Source organism: Pristiophorus japonicus, chromosome 22, assembly GCF_044704955.1.
Source record: "Pristiophorus japonicus isolate sPriJap1 chromosome 22, sPriJap1.hap1, whole genome shotgun sequence".
In the NCBI taxonomy this organism is placed as follows: domain Eukaryota; kingdom Metazoa; phylum Chordata; class Chondrichthyes; family Pristiophoridae; genus Pristiophorus; species Pristiophorus japonicus.
The window spans coordinates 41,532,692-41,548,892 of NC_091998.1; the positions used below are offsets into that span (position 1 = coordinate 41,532,692).

At 46.6% G+C, this 16,201-nt stretch overlaps 1 protein-coding gene across 2 annotated transcripts in view; it reads right to left on the reverse strand.

Annotated features, from left to right (window-relative positions):
- Positions 1-2,031: 2,031 nt before the first annotated feature.
- The window catches only part of LOC139234968 (serine protease HTRA1-like), a 45,424-nt gene continuing 31,254 nt past the window's right edge, over positions 2,032-16,201 (reverse strand). For both annotated transcript variants that reach the window (XM_070865961.1, XM_070865960.1), the window contains exons 5-9: positions 13,104-13,136; positions 7,362-7,476; positions 5,699-5,756; positions 5,210-5,305; positions 2,032-2,369 (exon numbers count right to left, since the gene is read on the reverse strand). In XM_070865961.1, the coding sequence (XP_070722062.1) occupies positions 2,204-2,369; positions 5,210-5,305; positions 5,699-5,756; positions 7,362-7,476; positions 13,104-13,136 (468 nt within the window). In that variant the 3' untranslated portion in view covers positions 2,032-2,203. The remainder of the gene's footprint in view (positions 2,370-5,209; positions 5,306-5,698; positions 5,757-7,361; positions 7,477-13,103; positions 13,137-16,201) is intronic.

The following is a 16,201-nucleotide window of genomic DNA, read 5'->3' on the forward strand; positions in this document are numbered from 1 at the left end:
GTGCCTCCCGTTAGCGCCTGCGGGGGGCGGTAACGGAGCGCTAAGGGGGTTACCGAGCGGGCGCAGCGAGCTTCCCTGGCGGTTTTTGCGCTGTCGCTAACACCGCCTCGTTCTCTAGCGCCCCATAGATCGTGATGTCATCAAGTGCGCAGCGCCCTGTTCCTGCCTCGGATGTGAAATTCGCTCCCTCCCCGCAGCATCGCTGGGCGTCAACAACGGCAGCTGCAGGAGGCGTCATCGCCTCGGCTGGCCTCCTGGGGAGCGATAATTAAAGGCAGTGGTGGGTCAGGTAGGCCAAACTTTATTCTTCGCACCTGCTGAAAATTTTGGAAGCATCATTGCTGCGTGATGTCCAAGCCCTCCACTCTCAGAGTGATTGGGGCTGTAATGGCAGTCGCACAGGTCCCCTGGCCACACAGAGAATGTTGTAAACCATCCCTTTAAGCGATGGAAGGAGCCTCTGATGCTGGCAGCACTGCATTGAACATTGTTCAACGCTCTGCCGCTACTGTCCCGCTCACGCACTTTAGCTCCCTCAGAGAAGTGGTTAGCGGTTATTCAGCGATCCATTTCCCTGTTAAAGCGCTAACGCTGAATTTCCCGGGATCAAAAAAGGAGTATCGCTTTTCTCTCACATTTCAAAATTTATCCCTAGATGGGACGTAACGGAATTTCTAGCCCAACCACATTGCTGTGGGTCTGGAGTCACATATAGGCCAGAGCAGATAAGGGCGGAAGATTTCGTTCCTTATTGCTTATGGTGATTAGTGCAGTTTGGTCGTACTCCAATGTACTCCATTGTTGAAAGACTGACCAATTACACAATTGCAACATTGTTAATTTGCAAGATCAAAGGATATGAACAGGTAACGCCGATTGTCATGAACTAATTAACAGAATGGTAGAACGTTGAAGTAGTGCTTAAACAGCAAAGCTCCACTGGTTTTGGGTTGAGAGCAAATACCACACGGGCTGCAGCAGTTCAGGAAGGCAGCTTTACCACCACCTTCTCGAGGGCGATTCGGGATGGGCAATAAATGCCGGCCTTGCCAGCAGTGCCCACATCCCATGAACGAATAAAAAATAAATAAAAGATACTTCCTGTTAACCACGATCACACTTTCTCACTTTCAGCCCAATACACCATGGGCCTGAATAGTCGTCAGCAAAATGATGTGGATGAAAATGAAAGTAGCAAAGGCGCTTGGAAGCAACAAGGGACTCGGCACTTTCAATATCAAGACAATGTGGAGATGGAACTAAAAAGCAATTTGAATGTTGGGATATAAAGGTAAGACTATGTAACATAAATCTACAGAGGTAGTTTTATCATGCTTTGATTCAACCACATTTGGAGTGCTGAGCACTATTTTGGTCAAAACACTTTCAAAGGGATGTGTGTGCACTGGAACAGGGGCAGAGACCATCAATAGGAATAATCTCAAGTGGATGAGCAATGAGAGGTTGGCAAGGTGGTAAAGTCAAAAAGTAGCTGTCTGCTAGACTGGATGGATCAGAGTACAGGTTAAACCTCCATTATCCGGATCCCTTGGGACTTGGCCTGTTTTGGATAAGAGATTTTTCCGGACGGGGGATGGTCATGTTAAATTGGATGGTACAGGTACTGAACAAGGGGATATCGGGGCTGGCTGGCTTGGGGTTGGGAGTGTGGCAGACAGATCGGGGTGGGTGGTGGATCGCAGGGTCAGGCCAGCGATTGCGAGAGTCGGCAGTGAGGAAGGACTTCAATTTGTTCATGTCAGAGTTCTGCGCATGCGCCACCCGGTGGCTGGGAATGGTTCTGGACGAGGGGTGGTTCCGGATAAAGGAGTTCTGGATAAGGGAGGTTCAACCTGTACCAGGAGTTTCAATGGCCCAGTAGCTGGACTTTAGTTCTTAAAAGCAAATAGAAATTATTCAAAATGGAAGAACATTCTTTGAGATATGCAATAGAACACACCTTCAGGATTAGACTGGCCTGTGTTCCAAAGACTGAATAACTGCAGCAACGATGTGATAATATAACTCATGTTTTTTATTTATAACTACAAAGCCCTTAACTGTGACACTTGATATTTAACCTTTTTTTTAAATAGAGACTACTCTATAGTCTCTGGTGAACAAAATATTCAAGTAAAAGCATTTAGATCTGATTACGATGATCTACGATAAACTGGTTAAAAAACAAAATTCTGTATTTTTTCTACTCAATGATGTCGGGTATTACAGTGATCATCAAATCTTCATTTCCACGGCGTACCACAAGGGACAGAGTGTCGTTGTTCTTAATCGCTTCACTGACTTGTTCTGAAGTAGTGATTGTGTTTCCATTGATGCTGATAATGATATCACGGTCTCTTAAACCGGCGCTGAAATGAAATAATTTTGAAGAATTATGGTAGCGCAGTTGTACACAGGTTCGTGAAGTTGTAAAAGTCAACAATGAGGGCCACAGCAGTAATTTGTACCTAAGGAACTCAGTGCATGGCTGATAACCCACCTCCACGTTCCCCTCCGTGTCACACAACAACCTGTCTTGGAAATATATCGGCCGTTCCTTCATCGTCGCTGGGTCAAAATCCTGGAACTCCCTTCCTAACAGCACTGTGGGAGCACCTTCACCACACAGATTGCGGCAGTTCAAGAAGATGGTTCACCACCACCTGCTCAAGGGCATTTAGCGATGGGCAATAAATGCTGGCCTTGCCAGCGACGCCCACATCCCAGGAATGAATAAAAATAAACCCGACAGCTGACTGGCAGAGTTTCTGAATAACCTGCTGTCGTACCATTTACCTTTTGCTTTGGAAGACATTATTTCATCATATAAATGTCTCCTGACCTTTTTTTGGGCAGCACTACAGTGCAGTGGTGATGGATAAATAGGCCAATTTAAAATATCAGCTTATATAGGAATTACTGTTTTAAGTATTCATTTAATGCTTAAATGGGTTAACACCTCCATTGAAATTGAGGACACAAGGGAATTTCCTAGAAATTAAGCTGAAAGTGCAACTGCTAGGCTTGCTTCTCCAGAAAAGAATTGTGCTTCTCAAGTTAGTTTATGCCGGAGAATATAACTCTGTACCCAGTGTCACCATCTAGCACTCCCAGGTCAGGTATAGCACACCCCTCGACTTGATCCCAACAGCATGCCTCAACCCAAACCTCACAAGCGCCCCCATTACTGCATGTGTGACAATTCTCAACGATAGAAACGGCTGAGAGAGAGGACCCTTTACAGGCAGTGTACAGTAGACACTTGAATCAGTCTCGGCTGAATTTGAACCCAGGTCTAGAGCCAAGAAAGGCCAGAATCTCTGTTGCACCTTCAGAAGCAAGAGTGGTTGGATGGAACTGACCCCGTTGACTGTGGGATCCCTAGCAATGCATGAAACTGATCAGGGCAAAACCAGTGTCCAGCAGAAATGGTGAAAATTAGTTGGTGAACTGTCGCTAGTGCTAAAGTTCCTGTTCCCCACACAGCTTGTTCCTTTGCTCTTACCCCAGTGACAATGTTTTAAAGATCGGGAGCTGGAAATCTCATAGTTCTTGCCAGTTGCACATCTTCTGTACATTTTCCCAATCTTACCCGATGCTATTGAATCATTTTTGAGAGTGCCCAAACAAATTCTGGCTGTAATCGAAAGATTGTGAGGCCGAAATTGCCCTTCTTTCTAAGGCCCGTTACTTCCCATTTGCAATTGCCCCCCGGGTCAAGGGCAGCGGAAACGAGTTTACGCCCTGCCCTGACTTTCCACCCCGTCCGGTGTTCCGACCCCTTGTCGGCCGTGTGGCAATCCCTTTTCCGCTCATGACAGCTCTGTGAGGCGGGAAGCGGCCCGTGGCTGGGCAGTGTGGCCACCCTCAAGGGGGAGGGCACACTTCCGCGGCCGCCATTTTCTTTCAACTGTCGGCCGCAGGTTTGGCCGGGCCGCCAACAAGCAACCCAGCACCCCCTCTTGGATGTCGGGCCACTGACCCGGCCAAATCCTTCCCTGGTGGCCCAGTAGGGCCTCACTGGACCTCGCAGTGGCTCTCCCCTTTAACTGGAGGGGAGGGATGTGGCTACGTGTCAGCGCGAGTTATCACCGCTGTGCTCCCGACCCGAACCCACCCCTACACCGCTTCAAACAGCGCTCCAAAGCACTGGGAGCAATGTCACAATTAAAGAGCTGAATTTTCTGCCTCTTCCCTCCGACTGCTGCTGGGTGATAATCGAATTATTCGCCCGAAACGGGGCAGAGGCAAATTTCTCCCCTGTGTGTTTGAATGCCTCGACTGACAGTCAAACTCATCTGTGTTCAATGCTCGAGTTTTGATTTACTTCCAGCAAACTACCAACTGGAACAGGGTGGAGTGAAGCAGTAAGACTTGCACTGCACTGTAGGAGGACCTTGCTTGATCATGAAGTGCTACAAGCAGATGCCCATTGCTTACACAACCGGAAAACTGCTTGGAATTTGTTTTATAACACTGAGTGCACAAAGCTTTTGCATTTGTACGGGTTGAATTATAAACTCAATTCCCTCTACCCAAGCAGCAGAAACAGAATTGACTCTCAACTCAAAGACCTACAACCCAGCCTGCTATTCAACCTGCTCCATCTAGCAGCTATGTACATAAGAACATCTGAGCATCACATTGAGGTATGGTAGCATAGTGGTAATCTTACTGGACTAGTAATCCAGAGGCCTATCCTAATAATCCAAGGACAAGTGATCAAATTCCCACTATGAATTTGAATTCAGTTAAATAAATCTGGTATCAGTGATGGTGACTATGTAACTACCAGAATGTCATAAAAACCCATCTGGTTCACGAATGTCCTTTAGGGAAGGAAATCTGCCGCCCTTACCCGGTCTGGCCGACATGTGACTCCAGACCCACAGAAATGTGGTTGACACTGAAATGGCCCATTCAATAAAATGCTGTCCTTGACAGCGATGCCCACATCCCACGAATCAATGTTTTTAAAGTGTGATCGGAAATTCAAATTCTGTGCTGATTATTGAAAAAAAAAGTTAACTGCTTGTACACCAGGAGGACTTACTGTGTTGACAGGGCCAAACAGCATCTAGTGTCCCAAGCAGCATTTTATCAATTAAAACCGATAATTGGGTTCTTAATATCAGAGAATTCCAAGACCCATCCCTCACACTGCAGGTCCCGTTTAATTTTGTCCCTTGGCTTTTCGTGTATCTCCTACCTTGCAGCAGGTGTCGCTGGTATCACTTCAAATACGTAAACCCCAGCAGAAATATCAGGGAAATCCTTGTCACGCATTTTCAGGTCACGCAGGAGCCTGCAGTGGAATGAAAAAGTATTAGTCCTCCTCGACTATTGTAGCAGTGAACCCCATGCTTTGAAACCTTGTAGTGTCCTATGGCAGTTAACTCCAGCTGCTTCAGAACCAGTTCATCTTCCTCAGCTTTGTGATGTGCAGGATAAAAGGCAACTCGCATGGTTGCAAAGGCTCCGGCAATAAATGATTAACAATGGCGATGTGGTAATTTACTTCCATCACTAAGACGGCTCCAAGCTAGTCCTAAGGACATCGTTAGCACGCCCGAGCAAGCAGAAGCTTTAATGAACATCAGAAGTACTGGGAGACAGAGGTAAAATGCTGCTTTCCCACAGAACCGATATCCTACAAAAAGCAAAACGCCTGCTTTGAGTGCAGAAACTGGACACTCACCGTGATGTAAGGGCTACCATTCTTATTCCCATGTACCTCTTCCTGGGTGACGAGTTTCCTGTTGGTATAAAACCAGAATTGGTTCATTCCTTGACGTTCAAAATGGAGGATCGTGACGACTTACATTGATGCACCACGCAGGAAACATCCCTCCCCCTTTTCCCTTGCTACGGCATCAATTCACGCCTGGATTCAGTTCCACAGCCGCAAACAATAATCCTTCGCTCAAGAGTCTAGGCTCTAGGCACTGAGGCGGGGAGGGGGCGGCATCACAGTCACACGTGATCTTGTCCTGTAATCCCCCTAGACTCCGCCTATTCTGGCCTTTTTAGCATCACTGATTATAATCGTTCAACCATCAGTGGCCGTGCCTTCTGTTGCCTGGGCCCCAAGCTCTGGAACTCCCTCCCTAAACCTCTTCGCCTCTCTACCTCCCTCTCCTCCTTCAAGACGCTCCTTAAAACCGACCTCTTCGGCCAAGCTTTTGGTCTCCTGCCCTAATTTCTCCTTATGCCGCTCGGTGTCAATTATTTTTTTGTTGATAACGCTCCTGTGAAGCGCCTTGGGTCGTTTCATTATGTTGAAGGCGCTATATAAATACATATTATTATTGTCCACACCTGACATCTACACAAACACAATTTTCACCCGGAGCCACTGAGTACAGGGAAGGAGATGTGTCCCTGGCTGAGATGTCCTCCCTCTCTAGCCCGCCACTAACTATAGCGCTCTTGCCCAGTCCTAGCGTGGCTGAGGTCAGTTGGCTCAGCACAGGCAACGGGTAAAATTGAGGACCTTTCTGTTCTGTGTGGCTCAGCGTTAATGGAAGGAGGTGAAGGCCTCAGAGAGGGTGCAGAAAAGATTTACCAGAATAGTTCCAGGGATGAGGGACCTCAGTTACATGGACATACTGGAGAAGCTGGGGTTGTTCTCCTTGGAGCAGAGAAGGTGGAGAGGAGATCTGATAGAGGTGTTCAAAATCATGAGGGGTCCCGACAGAGTGGATAGCGGGAAATTGCTCCCATTGGCGGAAGGGTCGAGAACCAGAGGACACAGATTTAAGGCGATTGGCAAAAGAACCAAAGGCGACAGGAGGGAAAACTTTTTTTTTAACGCAGCGAGTGGTTAGGATCTGGAATGCACGGCCTGAGAGGGTGGTGGAGGCAGACTCAATCGTGGCTTTCAAAAGGGAGTTGGATAAGTATTTGAAGGAAAAAATTGTGCAGGGCTACGGGGAAAGGGCGGGGGAGTGGGACTGGCTGAGGTGCTCTTGCAGAGAGCCGGCACAGGCTCGACAGGCTCCTTCTGCGCTGTAACCGTTCTGTGATTCTAATTCTGTGATTCTAATGGGTCACGTATTAACTGAACCATTGGCACTGGGAGGCGGGGGGCAGGGTGTGTATGTGAAATGAGAATAAAATAAAAAGTTCTGCTCTACATGGCACACTTTGCATTTTAAGAACATCAGCAGTACACCACAAAAATGCAATGCCATGTTCTTTCCTTTCTGCTTATTTCACAGCTTTCCTAATCAAAACCACTCGACAGTTCTCCGCCTCACAGCAGGTCTCCTTGAAAATACACCAGGAGGAGCGAGCTATGGCGTGCTGATGTAAAGGGCTGTTTTTAATCAGAAACGTGCCGTTAATTCAGTGACTCCTACCTTTTAGCTGCCGGTCATGGGATTCTGCAAGGAACTGCTGAATTCTGTTTGCGGGGATGGCGAAAGATATCCCAGCCGTCACTTTGAGTGTGTTAATACCAATGACTTCACCATCCTGCAGTGTAAAATAATTCACAACCAAACACTCTTTAATCAAACCACTTGGCTAAAGAAATATTTCCCATGTTTAATTTCAGACATTCAGGGGGGAATTTAACCCCCCCTCCGTCCCCCCCCATAAACGGGTGGCTTTGGGAAGTAAAAGTATATCAAACCCAAACCCAACCCGCCTCCCACATTACAACAGTGACCACACTTCAAAAAGTACTTCATTGGCTGCAAAGCGCTTTGGGATGTCCTGAGGTTGTGAAAGGCGCTCTATAAATGCAAGTTCTATCTTTTTGTTGAATTGTCAATGATATGTAGATTGCCTCAGCTCAAAAAAAATTCTCTGTTGCTTCAAAGTTGTTTTCAAAAAAGGATTTATTTTCTTGAATTAAGGGAGGGATGGGCTTTAAATTGGGGGAATGAGGCTGAGCCAGTAGCAATGGTTGAGTAACAAAAATATCTGACTTGTGGCTCTACTATCGCAACCCTCATTTAACTTTGCTGTTGGTCCTTAGACTTTTTGGCAAGCGCTGAATCATTTTGTTATTCACTAAGCACTTGCTTTCACCATTTACATGCAGGTGGATAACAGTCACTTAAATGATGTGTTATTTGTCAACTTTTATAGCGGGGGAAACTCACTGCTTCCAAGAAGTAACTGAATATCGAGGGTTGGTCTGCTTGGAGTTGAGCCATTGATGTGACACTTGATCGGTTTAACAAGCCTTTGAACCATGCACCATTCCCTAACTGAAGTGATCCCTTTAACTGGGAGAGTAGTAAGTGAGGAAAATCAGCCTGCTTGGCTCACCTAGTGTTTTTTCTCTGCCTCCCCTGGGAAACTTCAGCAAATCATAGAACTGCTGCTTTTTTCCTCCCGTTTTAAGCAGCACTTTTGTCTCATTCGCACTGCTTTCCTTGAAGGGGGTGATTCATTTTATGATACAATTCCACAGATGCCAGGGTCCCTCCATGGCCTCATCAAATTGCCACACGAATAAATGGCTGAGGGCCAAGCCCAATCCCACCCTCGACCAACATCCACGCGAGCGCAGGGTCATTCGATGGTCAGTTCAACTGAGTTTAATGCCACAACTGCCAAAATTCCAGCAGTAAAGCCGGACGTGGGTTGGGAGGGACAACTATTTTTGGTATTGAGAGCTCCCCATGTCAACACACCATTCATTTTCACTTCCACAACACAGGGCCCAAATTCTTAAACAAAAATATAAGTGCTGCACTTTTAGGAAAGTTTCACATAACTGGGAGAAAAAACATCAGCTTGTGGTTTACACGAGGTGTTGCAGTCCTAGCCTGGGGCGTACTTTGGCCAAATGTGGCATCCTCTGCACTACCTCAGACCAGCTTGGCTAACTCAATGGTGAGCACAAGCTGAACCTGGTTCCTTCCTGGCCTGTGGGGAGCGATACTGCACCAATGAAGTCGCTGAGCCAACTCAGAGAGCTGATTAATATTTGACAAGCAATGGTTGAGTTAAAAAAAATATATTCATTGGAAGTGGACTTCGCTGGCAAGGCCGACAATTATTGCCCATCCCTAATTGCCCTTAACTGAGTGGTTACATAAGAACATAAGAAATAGGAGCAGGAGTCGGCCATTTGGCCCCTCAAACCTGCTCCGCCATTCAATAAGATCATGGCTGATCTGATCTTGGCCTCAACTCCACTTCCCCGCCCGCTCCCCATAACTCTTGACTTCCTTATCGTTCAAAAATCTGTCTTTCTCCACATTAAACATATTCAATGACCCAGACTCCACAGCTCTCTGGGGGTAGAGAATTCCAAAGATTCACAACCCTCTGTGAGAAGAAAGACGAGTGGTTGTTAAGAGTCAACCACATTGCAGTGGGTCTGGAGTCACATATAAAAGCAGCTCGGGCCAACCCACACTGCGATATGTGCGCATACTAGGTCTCCAGACGTCCTGGTTCAACCCTTGCCATTGGATAAATGCCTAGCTCTGTCAAGCCTGTGACTGATGTGCAACGGTCACCACACGTTAAAAAAAATCCACACACAGGCATCTTCCACCCCCTCAACTGGAGCTCAGGACTGGAACATCGGGTCCTTCATTGACACATCTGTGAACTCATGTGAAAGCAAGTCATTGTCGTTCGAGGGACCACCTATGACGATGAAGGTGGCAGATCTCCTTCCCTAAAGGGCAACAGTGAACCAGATGGGTTTTTACAACAATCCACTAGTTACATGGTTACCATTTTTAGCTTCCACAGAATTATTTATTAACTGAATTTAAATTCCCCAGCTGCCATGGTGGGATTTGAACTCATGTCTCTGGATCATTAGTCCAGGCCTCTGGATTATTACTCCAGTAACATACCCACTATGGTACCGTCCCCTTGTCACGTGGCTCTGTTGCAATGTCACTTTGCACTATTCGTTTTGCAAGCATGCTAGTTTAGAAACCGTTAGTTCATATAGCGATCTCACTAAAAAGAAACATATTGTACAAGAGCTGCAGACAGCTGTAAGTCCAAATGCTTTCTGTCAGAATGTGGCTTTTCACCTATTTACTCTCATCAGCCTTCGCCTGAACTAAGTCCTTTGGCACCACAGTCTAGCAGCTGTACCATTTCAACATGCCTGGCCCAGAGAGATACAAAGTGGATATTTGATTCCACACTCACACCAAGTCCAAGCAGAAAATCCAAGCTAATTTTGCCACTCATTTCCGGGATAAATAAGTTCTAATAAACACAAAGCTTCCAATGTGTTCTTTCTATTTTTTCTGTTCTTTCTATTCCATGTGCAGCAAGCAGTGCCAGCCCTGGCTCAGTGAACAGCACTCGGAGTCAGAGGTTGTGGGTTCAAATCCCACTCCAGGGACTGGAGCACAAAAATCTAGGCCGACACACCTAGTGCAGTACTGAGGGAGTGCCACACTGTCGGAGGTGCTGTCTTTCGGATGAGATGTTAAACCGAGGCCCTGTCTGCTCTCTCAGGTGGACGTTAAAGATCCCATGACACTGTTTTGAAGAAGAGCAGGGGAGTTATCCCCGGTGTCCTGGGGCCAATATTTATCCCTCAATCAACATAACAAAAACAGATTATCTGGTCATTATCGCATTGCTGTTTGTGGGAGCTTGCTGTGCACAAATTGGCTGCCGCATTTCCCACATTACAACAGTGACTGCACTTCAAAAAGTACTTCATTGGCTGTAAAGCACTTTGGGACGTTCAGTGGTCGTGAAAGGCACTACAGAAATGCAGTTATTTATGTCTTTCATAGTATATAGTGAGAAAATTAATTCAAATCTTCATAGTGTCATAAGACTTACTGCTGTCCTAATACCCATACCCATAGTCTGAGCATGTTACGTTCCAGTGACTGAGATCTTGTGCGATACTTTGTCTAAATTCCTAAATGTGCAGTTTTGGTCTCCTCATACTTGCCATAGAGGGAGTGCAATGAAGATTCACCAGACTGATTCCTGAGATGGGGGAATTGTCCTATGAGGAAAGATTGAGTAGACTAGGCCTATATTCTCTCGAGTTTAGAAGAATGAGAAGTGATCGCATTGAAACAAATAAACTTCTTAATGGGCTTGATGTTGGGTAGATGCTGGCAGGATGTTTCATAAGAACATAAGAAATAGGAGCAGGAGTCGGCCATTTGGCCCCTCGAGCCTGCTCCGCCATTCAATAAGATCATGGCTGATCTGATCTTGGCCTCAACTCCACTTCCCTGCCCTCTCCCTTTTCCTCTGGCTGGGGAATCTAGAACCAGGGGTCACAGTCTCAGGATAAGGAGTTGGCCATTTAGGACTGAGATGAGGTGAAATTTCTTCACTCAGAGGGAGGTGAATCTTTGGAATTCTCTGCCCCAGAGAGCTGTAGATGCTCAGTCGTTGAGTATATTCAGGAGAGAGATCGATAGATTTTTGGAAACTACGGGAACCAAGGGATACGGGGATAGAAACACAAACATAGAAAATAGAAACAGTAGTAGGCCATTCAGCCCTTCGAGCCTGCACCGCCATTCAATATGATCATGGCTGATCCTCTCTCTCAACACCATATTCCTGCTTTCCCCCCATTCCCCTTGATGCCTTTTGTTTCTAGAAATCTATCGATCTCCCTCTTAAATATATTCATTGACTTGGCCTCCACAGCCTTCTGTGGTAGAGAATTCCACAGGTTCACCACCCTCTGAGTGAAAACATTTCTCCTCATCTCGGTCCTAAATTTCCGAGCCTGTATCCTGAGACTGTGACCCCTTGTTCTCGACTTCCCAGCCAGGGGGAAACATCCTCCCCGCATTCAGACTATCCAACCCAGTCAGAATTTTATACGTTTCAATGAGATCCCTCTCATTCTTCTAAACTCTAGTGAATACAGGCCTAGTTGACTCAATCTTTCCTCATACAACAGTCCTGCCATCCCAGGAATCAGTCTGGTGAACCTTCGCTGCACTCCCTCTATGGCAAGTATATCCTTTCTTAGGTAATGGCGGGGCAGGCTCGAGGGGCTAGATGGACTACTCCTGTTCCTAATTCTTATGTTCTTATGTAAGGAGACCAAAACTGCGCACAATACTCCAGGTGCGGTCTCACCAAGACCCTGTATAACTGGAGTAAGACATCCTTGCTCCTGTACTCAAATCCTCTTGCAGTGAAGGCCAACATACCATTTGCCTTCCTAACTGCTTGCTGCACCTGCATGTTTGCTTTCAATGACTGGTGTACAAGGACACCCAGGTCCCTCTGTACATCGAGACTTCCCAAGCCATCACCATTTAAATAATACTTTGTCCTTATGTTTTTCCTACCAAAGTGGATAACTTTACATTTATCCATGTTATACTGCATCTGCCATGTGTTTGCCCACTCACTCAACCTATCTAAATCACCTTGCAGCGTCTTTGCATCCTCCTCACAACTCACAATCCCACCTAGTTTTGTGTTGTCAGCAAACTTGGAAATATTACATTTGGTTCCTTCATCCAAATCATTTATTTTTATTGTGAATAGCTGGGGCCCAAGCACTGATCCCTGTGGTACTCCACGAGTCACTGCCTGCTACCCTGAAAAAGACCCGTTTATTCCTACTCTCTGTTTCCTATCAGTTAACCAATTTTCAATCCATGCCAATACATTACCCCCAATCCTATGTGCTTTAACTTTGCACACTAACCTCTTATGTGGGACTTTATCAAAGGCTTTCTGAAAATCCAAATACACTACATCCACTGGTTCTCCCTTATCTAATCTATCAGTTACTTCCTCAAAAAACTCCAATAGGTTTGTCAAACATGATTTTCCTTTCATAATGGTGCGGGAAGATAGAGTTGAGGTCGAAGATCAGCCATGATCTTATTGAATGGCGGAACAGGCTCGAGAGGCCGAATGCTCCTAATTCTTATGTTCTTGTGTTCTTATGTTATGTTTGAACCATGTAAGTTTCATCATGGAATATGATTTACCCAACTGACGTTAATCTTGATTTTCACCATCATTATATTCTTGAGCAGTAAATATTAATCTAGAAGGCGGTAATCACCAGAATAACTTGAGTTCTTCAAGAGTTCAAAACAAAAAAAGTTATCTTCTACAAACATTATTAATTTAAAAGTAACTGTTAAAGTGCAGCTCACCAGATTGACAAGTGGACCTCCTGAGTTTCCATACTGTAACAAAAAAGGGACAGGTTCAGAGGGCATGATTTCAATATCTGGTTATTTTATCCTTAATTGACTCACACATCTTTGACTCAGAATATTTTTTAAACTCAAAACTTTGTTCGCTGATTTTAAAATCGCAATGTAGAATGCTGAAACACCATCGCCGTCTGCCAGTCGTTGCGTGGTTTTCCCAAAGTCTGTAATAATTTCAACAAGTGACCGTATTCAGACAACTAATACTACACAGAGAATAAATACTCTAGAATAAAATCCGAGACTTGGGCCGTTGAAGGAACAACTCTACCGTCTGCGCAAGCCACCATGACATAATTTGCCATTTTTGTTGAGCAACTTATTCAGATAATTTTCAATTTTCTCTACACTTTGATGGACTTCCCAATATTTCCCCTTGGAGTCCAAGGACAGGCTGAGAAACGCTAGCAAAGCGCCTGAGCCTGCCGGAATGCTTTCACAATGTCCCCGCCCTGGATCATTTTGATTATTTTGTCTCTGTTGTCGTGAAGAAGAGGCCATGTTGGAAAACATTCAGTATTTTTAGATATTTAGGGGCGAATTTTCAGGTCCTTTGCGTTCCATTTTTCATCCCCGGAGCAGTGGCAATGGCGGGGGTGAGGTCTTCTGGGCGTGCGTTCATCCTCCAGTGCCCCGCGGGAGGTTTCGGGGCCAGTTTAGCGGCGGCGCGGAGAAGCACCACCCGGAAGAACTGCCGGTGTGCAACGCCCCTGGCTGCGACACCGGTGCGAGTTTCGACTCTTGCACGACCCGTCCGCCACGCAGCGCGCCACGCAGTGAGCGCTTGGGAAACCGGGCGGGCCAACCGACACCGACTGCGGACAGGTAAGTAATGCAGTCCGAAGGTAGGTGAGATTATTTTTTCTTTTAATTTTTTTTTGCGGTTAATGTTGTGGTGGCGTGGGGTTTTTCAGATTTGTTTTTCTCCCCCAGGCGTCTATCGGAATGCTCCCGGCCCAGCTCGTTAGCTCGGGATTTTCCCATGCTAGCGCCCAAGTGGTACAGCGCCTCCCTTAGCGCTGCGCCCCAGACTTAGGGCCCAGCTGCCCAATTTTGATGACTGCGGTGCAAACTGTTCCCGGGCGCAAACTTTACTGCCCCGCCGCCATTACCGCCCCGAAATCACCAAGGCCGAAAATCCAACCCTTATTAATATATATTTTGATTAATGATTTGGGTTGCCACGATAGAGCACCTCAAAGCACAGGGACATGCCGAAGGTCAGTAAGTTTCCATTCTTGGCCACGAAAGGTCACCCAACAGGGGTCGGAGCTCATGCCAGGGGAAGAGAAAGAAGTCTGGTTGGTCAGTCATTCTTTGGCTTACTCCTCCGAGCCCCAAGCTTAAGGCATGCTGCTGAAAGCCCAGGATTACATTGACCAGCTATCCTTAACTCGTCGTGGATGCATGGTCCAGAAACATCAAGAGGAATGGGGCAGTCGATGCAAGGATTCCATGTCCTCGAATCATGACGTTTGAAGACAAAGTTGATGTGAAAATATCAAGTTCTTTCCTTCTGTATAATATGAATTTTAATTCCGGACCTCTGGCCTTTCCAGGACTAGCTAGATGTTGGTGAGATGAGACTAATCAATCTACTCCTCTTAATTGGAAGTTGCTTAAATTTGATTTATCTGTTCTTTCAAGTTGAAATTATGCAAAAAAAATACTTCCTGTGCTGTTGCAGTAAAACTGCTTAATTTAAATGATTAGGAATATATTAACGTATAGGGTCGGTCAGAGAAGACCATCGAGGCTCATCTGGCTTGAGTTGGAGAAATATCATACCTCACCACACTGCTATCAAAGTTCTCTCCAGGTACTTAGAACCATAGAATGTTACGGCACAGAAGGAGACCATTCGGCCCATCGTGTCCATGCTGGCCATCAAACAGCTACCCAGCCTAATCCCACTTTCCAGTTCTCGGTCCGTAGCCCTGTAGGTTACAGCACTTCAGGTGCACATCCAAGTACTTTTTAATGTGGTGAGGGTTTCTGCCTCTACCACCCTTTCAGGCCGTGAGTTCCAGACCCTCACCACCCTCTGGGTAAAAAACTCTCTTTTATACCTTCCCTTTTCTAAGTTTAAGGCGATGCTCACTTGGTGTGTAATCTTTGGCAATGTTAAACCTAATTACATTTATCTTGTGTGTGTCCCAAAGGACTGTGGTTACTCCAATAAGATCAACCCTAACGAGATAATTCAGTTTTGATTTGTTGAGCAAAAGATTCAAATTAATAGGAGTAAGCTGCATTAGAACATTTGATTTGCGTGTGATAAAAGTCACCAGAATACAATCAGAGAACGGTTACAGCACAGAAGAAGGCCATTCGGCCCGATGAGCCCGTGCCGGCTCTCTGCAAGAGCACCTCAGCCAGTCCCACTCCCCCGCCCTTTCCCCGTAGCCCTGCAAATGTTTCTTTTCAAGTAATTATCCAATTGTCTTTTGAAAGCCACGATTGAATCTGCCTCCACCAGCCTTTCAAGCAGAACACTCCAGATCCTAACCACTCGCATGGAAATATAAAAATCTGGTGGGGTGAAATTGCCCTGCGCCCCGATTGGGTGTGGTAAACTGTTGGGGGCAGGACTTTCTGTGCCCACCATTTTCTTATGTTGCCTTTGGTTCTTTTACCAATCGCGGGCGAAATTGGCCCCTTATTCAGAGGCTCGCTAGTGCCTCTGGTGGTGGGGGGTGTTACCGGCTCCCAGGAAATTGCCCGGGCGTTTGTGGAGGCACTGCCATGGCTGACCCCGCGACCCGCCAGGCTGGCGTGAGCGGGTGTCAACGTCAGCTTCGCGGGTCGTGGAGCTGGCCGACATCCGCTCACGGGGCAGAGGTTAAAGGGAAGGCCGCTAGCGCCCCACGCCGCCATCTTCCTCACTCTGCCGACTCTCAGGTCAGCTCTGCTGGTTCCCCCCCCCACCCCTCCCAGCATGGTCGGGGCTGCCATCATGCAGCCCAGCGCTACGTTTTGGCTGCCGGGCTGTGGTCTCAGCACCGCGCCACCCTGGTGGTCCGGTGGAGGCCGTCAGA